At 37.5% G+C, this 6,515-nt stretch overlaps 1 protein-coding gene across 2 annotated transcripts; it reads right to left on the reverse strand.

Annotated features, from left to right (window-relative positions):
- Window positions 1–134: 134 nt before the first annotated feature.
- LOC306897637 (tripartite motif-containing protein 16-like) lies at window positions 135–6,429 on the reverse strand. 2 transcript variants are annotated; one of them, XM_079462549.1, is made up of 8 exons: window positions 5,773–6,429; window positions 5,521–5,619; window positions 4,107–4,337; window positions 3,811–3,958; window positions 3,649–3,702; window positions 1,360–2,319; window positions 931–1,110; window positions 135–847 (listed from the first exon to the last, which is right to left on the reverse strand). In XM_079462549.1, the coding sequence occupies exons 1-6, from the start codon at window positions 6,349–6,351 to the stop codon at window positions 1,667–1,669; spliced, it is 1,764 nt and encodes a 587-aa protein (XP_079318675.1). In that variant the 5' UTR covers window positions 6,352–6,429; the 3' UTR covers window positions 135–847; window positions 931–1,110; window positions 1,360–1,666. The 2 variants fall into 2 exon arrangements, with proteins under 2 accessions (XP_079318675.1, XP_079318674.1); XM_079462548.1 differs by having other exon boundaries at window positions 135–1,110.
- Window positions 6,430–6,515: the final 86 nt, after the last annotated feature.

The raw sequence follows: 6,515 nt of genomic DNA on the forward strand, positions 1-6,515 counted from the left end.
TTGTCAATATTTAGCATTTTGTCTCTCTTATACACACGTTGTTCTCTTGTAATGTGGACATGTTTCATATTATTAACTCATTTTCACATTGCCAGAACAATGTGATATGGTCAGTCAATGACAGGAGATCTTGCCATAATGCATTAAGATTAATTAATTTGTTGCATAAATATATACATACGTTTGCATTTTTGGTGGATTTAAAATCAATTTAAGCCAATACGATATTTACACAGATTGAGATACAGTATGTGTTTTAAAACGTTTGACATACACTGACAAAGCGTGTGTGTATAATTACAGAGCTGAACAGTAGATGTGCGTAATAAGAAATACATTTATTATATCTGATTCATTATTGTTCATTGCAAAGCTCATTTTCTCAATGTTACAAAAAAAGTTAAGATTTCAAAAAGAAACATTACATTTATGTAAGATTAAATGCACTACATAAAAGACGACATTATCATGATCTGAAAATTACAAATATCACCTGAGCTCAACTGAATGATCACCTACTTCTGAACAATATATAGCTCTCATTTGATTCTTTCAGCTGCAACGTTTATGCTTTTTCATGTTAACATTTTCAACGTCACATAGTTACAAAGCTTTAAGTCCACTCCAAAGGGGGATATATTCTATAACAGAAAATGATGTACAAAAATGCTGATGGGGACCATGAGCCTTTTTATATGAGATGTTAACCGAGGTCCTGACTCCCTGTGGTCACGAAAGATCCCATGGCACTTTTTGTAAAGAGTAGGGGTGTCCTGGCCAGATTCCCTCCACTGGCCCTTGTCAATCATGGCCTCCTGATAATCACCCTCTGAATTGTCCTCTCCATCTATAGATGGTGTGTGTGATGGCGCTCAAACAGCAATACACAACATAGTGCTATATAAATACCTCATTCATTCATTCACTCACATCTTACTTCTTGGTGTTGTGATCCGAAATGGGAATCGGGTGCTCTGGGTTTGCACACCGCACAGAAATTTGGCGCTTTTGGTCGATCTACCTGTCCAACTGTTTAGGCAAAACTGGAAAACATTATTTCTATTTACAATTGAGAAACCGAAGCTTACGGTTATAATGTCCTGTCATTATCTGCCTGTTTAAACTCTAAGTTTCTAGGTTTCTTTCTGTGTGTGTTCTTTTCGAACTCTAGGTTCCTCTAGGTTCCCTTTGAAGTCTTTAAAAAAATCACACCAATTCATAATTCATAAATGGTTGGGATATTGTGACACAATATTCTCAGCAGGGCTCTGGGATTAAGAGACACCAAGGCAGATGTGTATCTGCGTCCAGCTCTCTGACTCGTTTATTTCCACACAGACAGCCCTTTATATTATGTACAGAAAAAGAACATAAGAAATAGTTGCAAGCGATCATATGTCTAGGTTTCATGTTTTGACCAAATAAGGAATAGAAAGTATTTGCAAACAAGAATTATGAGGGTCTGTTTACCATCTGTTTGGGCACCAAGTGCTGAGGGGGCACCAAAAATAGCCTAATGGAAATTTTCTTGTTTTTGAATCTAATATTATTTCATTAGGCTATAGAAATATTATTAGGTAGGCACAACCCCCCAACACCCGCCCATGTACAGTCCGTGCGGAAGCGCCGGGTGATCGGGGGGGGGGCATCATAATGTAATTATGCTTCAGGTACGAAAAAGGCTAGCAGCGTTAGGGCTAAAGCCCCACAAATAAAATTGAGAAATCACATTGCATTTCTCTTTTGTTAGCTCCTTAATGTCTTTTACAGTGAGCTGTTGAGTCACATTCTCACAAAATTGGCACAGTCTTACATATGAGCTATCAAACACCCAAAAACCAGGGTACAGTGGCTCTGTAAAGTTGGCCTTGATTCTGTGGATCAAGCTCATTGTGTTGTTAGAGACATTGTAGAAGGACAGACTTCCTGCTTTGTGATCCAGAAAAATTCCTATTCTTGTGGAGATTTGTTCAAGAACATCAGTTTCTTTAAAATTGTGACAGACGAATCTTCTGGATTCGCTACAGCACAGGCTCCAAGATTTGTCATTGTGTCCAAGACCTAATTGACTGCCACATCCCCTCCTTTGAATCCCTTTATATGCGACTGCTATGTAGACCTGTGGACCCCCCCATTCCACCTCCCAATACCTGCATGTGCTCAAACCCTGCTTGCACAGTGCCTGAGCTAGGAATGTAAATCTCTCCGGGATGCGTGAAGATGGGTTTACACAATTAATCCATGTTAGCTTTGTGTTATTCTCACTCAGAATGAGATTCTTATTAACAGTTTTGGAGTCCAGTGTCAGTGGTTGGAAATCTGGCAAAGCAAAACATATGTTTATTATGCATTGCACTTTTTTTGAGATACCATTGTGCTTGTTTGCTGATTCTTGTTCATGAATTATAGGCTGTTCGAAATCACACAAGGTAGTTAATTAGGCTCATGCCTCAGTGCATGGATAGAGACCATTGAGGATCCATCAGTTGGGTTGTGTCCAATATATGGTTATACATTACAAATGTCTATAAGCCAAAAATGTGCTTCTGTTGGTATGTCTTGATTTAACTCAAATATACTCCCCACAAATAAGTTAACATGGAACGTCATTGTTTTCAAGTCACTAAGTCTCGAGTCTTTGCATTCAAGTCTCAAGTCATCTTAAAACCCAATCAAGTCCCAAGTCAAGAGAGGTGAGTCCAAGTCAAGCTGCAAGTCCTGAATGTTAATGGAACTGAATCAATATCACATTTGTACCCACAAAAACCACCATTATTGTGAACAGGGTTTGCTTTAGTTGGGCTCCTGAGCCTTGACCTTAGATAAACAGCTTTGGCTTTTCTATTATTGAGCATGTGCTTTATGTTGTTACGTAATAGTGTTTTAGAAAAAAAAACTTGAGTACTAATGCTAACATGCACATAAATTGATGTGATCATTTCAAGGAAACTGACGAGTGCTCTGACTTATAGATGCAAAGGAACTTCGATAAAATAAAGCCATTTTACGACACACCTAAACATCAACACTGATCATAACAATCGTGACGATCATCAAACTAATTCACATAAACAGATCAACTGCAAAGGATGCTGGGAATCATCAATCATGAGTTTTGTACTATGATGTTACCCAGCATGCATTGTGGCATGCAACTTTATTATGTTGATTGAGATTTAGACACCAATTCTTCATGTCTGAGTGATCAAGATGCTTAACAGATTGTATTTAAATGATTTAATTCCTAAATATTTCCCAGTGTACGGTAATATATGTTTATACTACAGTAGCTCTAAATGATTACTTTATCAAGACAGAAGTGAGCCTCTGCTTTAGCTTAATTTGTAGTGATAATTAATATATTTACTACAGTTATGACAGTCTAAAGACAGCAAATTTAACATTACAATAAAAGAGTCAAGAGCCCAACAAATGCAAACATGGATCACAAATATGTAACTCGACTTGGAGCTTGATTGGGACTTGAGACCTAAATACAAAGACTAGAGACTTACTTGTGAATTGAAAACAATGACTTGGTCCCACCAAAGCTTTGATACAAACAAAATAATTTATACACTAATAGTGTAAAACACAGCAGATGGTGTGTTGTCTGTATTATATATTTATACAGTATAAGTCACTTACATCTTAAAAAGTCTTCTCTAGTTATTAGAGTTGATGTCTTGATCAGCGGAATTTCTATTATTGAAACAGAAAAAATACACATAAGGCTGATCTCTACACACTATATGTGAAAGTATAGAGATCTTGGATCAATTACTGCTGTGGTACGTTTTAGGATGTTACCTGTTTTGGCTGTTTCGTACTTGCAAATCTGCTCAACATGTGTTTTTATGTGTGAGACAGATCTTTTTAAATCGTCAAAGATGCATGTGTTGACTGTGATTTTTGGTGGAGGTGGACACTCTGATGCTGCATAGAGAAGTGGCATTCTCTAAAAAAAGAATATATATATATATATATATATATATATATATATATATATACATACAGTATAATAAACAATAACAGTAAAGGTTTAAAGTTAATGAAACTGATCAGGTGACTATGTAATTGAAATAATTCAAGTTTTGGAATGTTACCTGGAGGAAGTAAATATCATCTGTGTCATTAAGATGGTCTAGTTCACCACTTCTGTTTTTTAGTTTGACAAGGTCCATCTGTAGTTGCATCTGAATCCTGTCCGATCGCTGTGATTCTTTCTGCTCCCTCGCTTTTATCATGTCTCTGACCACACATTGCTGGTTTCTAATAAGACTGATCAGATCTTCAAAGGTTTTCTCGCTATCTTTCTCCAGAGCCTGTGTTGAGCTCTGTAAGTACAAACATTACGCAAAGTGCATAGCTAACTGAAATGTTATTTTTAAAATGACAAACAACAATATGCACAATTTAGGTATGTTGGCGTTGGAGTGCGTTGATGTGGAAGTCAGGAAGTTGTTAGTTTTTGTTTCAATGCGCACAAAATGTATACTCGTTGCTTCATAAAAGTAAGGTTGAGACACTAAAGTCACATGGACTATTTTCAACTTTAAAGATGTCAAACTTTTTGTGCTTTGATTCAGTTGGCAGTTAGTGGCATTTGCACAAAATATGCAATCTATTGTTTCGTGTTCATGAACACCAATTTTCCAAATAATTTTGTGTCAGTCAGCACAAACTTTTAATGTACATGTGTACATTTATATTTCGACCATCAAAGTTAACCACATGTTATCAGGTGGCTAACCAACATCTTCCCTTATCCCAGCCTTAAAAACGCTAGTTTCAAGAGGTGGCAAAGGAACGATAAACGGACACCCTAAACCCCGGCCCTAAACCTAACGTCATGGAAGCAAAGTCAAATGATAAGAAAAGAGTGTAGGAATTCAAACGAATGACAGCGGACGACATCGTCTTGTGCGTATTAAAATACATTTGATTGAAAGTCGTGCTTGGTGACACGATGAAATTCATGTCCATGAACACGTTTAAGAAAATAACACTTCATAAAAATGTCAGGAATTGTCGTGAGACTGTTTGATGGTACATTGTGTTGTTGTCTATGGGAAAGTCAAAAAGCTCTCAGACCTCGAAAGAGATTTGTTCCCCATATAATGTTTTTTGCTATATGAAATGCAAAATCTTTGAAGCTCAATATCTCAAAATTGTTCAGAATGCAGATAGAATTATGCAGAATAACTGTATTTGGTTTTATAGCATTATTTGAAATGATTAGTTGTACACGCACACACATTTTGCTTATAAATATAACGTGAAAATGTGTGCATTGGAAAAAACACTTGAACAACAACACATTTTAGAGATGTTGTCACAATACCCGTCAAAACATCAGAATACTTTTGCATTGCGGTCTATAGATATGAGGTGAATATATAAAGTATTATAGATTTGCTCTCTCGGTCAATACCTAGGGATGGTTCAAATGAACAAGTTAAATGTACTTCAAAATGCCAAATGCATGGCAGAGATTTCTTAAGGAAGAATTGCTTGTACCTTGAATTCCTCTTTAGCCGTTTGAAGTGTCTTTAGCATGTTTTCTGTTTCTTCGATCCTCTGTTCAAATTTCATTCGTGCAGTTTGAAATAGCTGAGACTGTAAAAAGAACCACACGGAAGATTCACACTGCTTCCAAAGCACATATTATTGTTAAATTTGTTTGAAATCATGAGAAACAATGGTACATGCTGGAGTGCAAGTATTACATGCCATCAATAAAAAAACTGTATGAAATCTCTAATACATTACTTGTTCAAGTCTTGCAGCGTGATTGTTGATAATACGGTGTCCTTTATGGTTTGTTACACAATACACACACACACTTTTCTGATCTTCGCAGCAATAAACATCCTTGAGGTTGTTGTGATAGCTGCAGATCTTGTCCTGAAGCTTGCCTGTGACATTGATCACCCTGTGCTTATTACGTGGGTTCAGCTCATTGTGGAGGTTTAAGTGAATCTCACAGTAGGATGCGAGACACACCAGGCAGGTCTTGACGGCTTTGATTTTTTCCCCAGTGCAGACGTAGCATTGTTCATCGTCAGGTCCGGCCAGTTGTCTGACAGCGGTGTGAAGGCTCACCTTTCTCATTCTTTCCACTATATCAGCCAGGATGACGTTTCGTCCATGCACAGATCTTGAAGTGAACTTCTGTCTACACAAGGGGCAGCTGTAAACTCCTGTATTCGCATCTTTTTTCCATTTGAGCTGGATGCAGCTATTGCAGAAACTGTGTCCGCAGTTAATAGACACAGGATCCGTCAGAAGCTCCAGGCAGATTGCACACTTGAACCAGTCCACGTCAACGGAGACCCTCGCCTCAGCCATTGTCCCTCACTCACTCACTCACTCACTCACTCACTCACTCACTCACTCACTCACTCACTCACTCACTCACTCAGAAATGAACTTTAGTTTCTGTTTCCCTGAAATCATGAGCTTCAAAAGAAGGTGTGGCCTTTTTGAAAGTCAAATAAGCTTGTGTGTTTCAC

The sequence above is a fragment of the Barbatula barbatula genome, assembly GCF_947034865.1.
Source record: "Barbatula barbatula genome assembly, chromosome: 8".
Classification (NCBI taxonomy): Eukaryota; Metazoa; Chordata; class Actinopteri; order Cypriniformes; family Nemacheilidae; genus Barbatula; species Barbatula barbatula.

Coding starts and splice junctions, on each gene's coding strand:
- LOC306897637 (XM_079462549.1), bottom strand. CDS start 6,351: ATGGCTGAGGCGAGGGTCTCCGTTGACGTGGACTGGTTCAAGTGTGCA. Junction 5,620..5,772: donor ACGCTGCAAGACTTGAACAA/GTAATGTATTAG, acceptor TTCTTTTTACAG/TCTCAGCTATTTCAAACTGC. Junction 4,338..5,520: donor CGGCTAAAGAGGAATTCAAG/GTACAAGCAATT, acceptor TTGTACTTACAG/AGCTCAACACAGGCTCTGGA.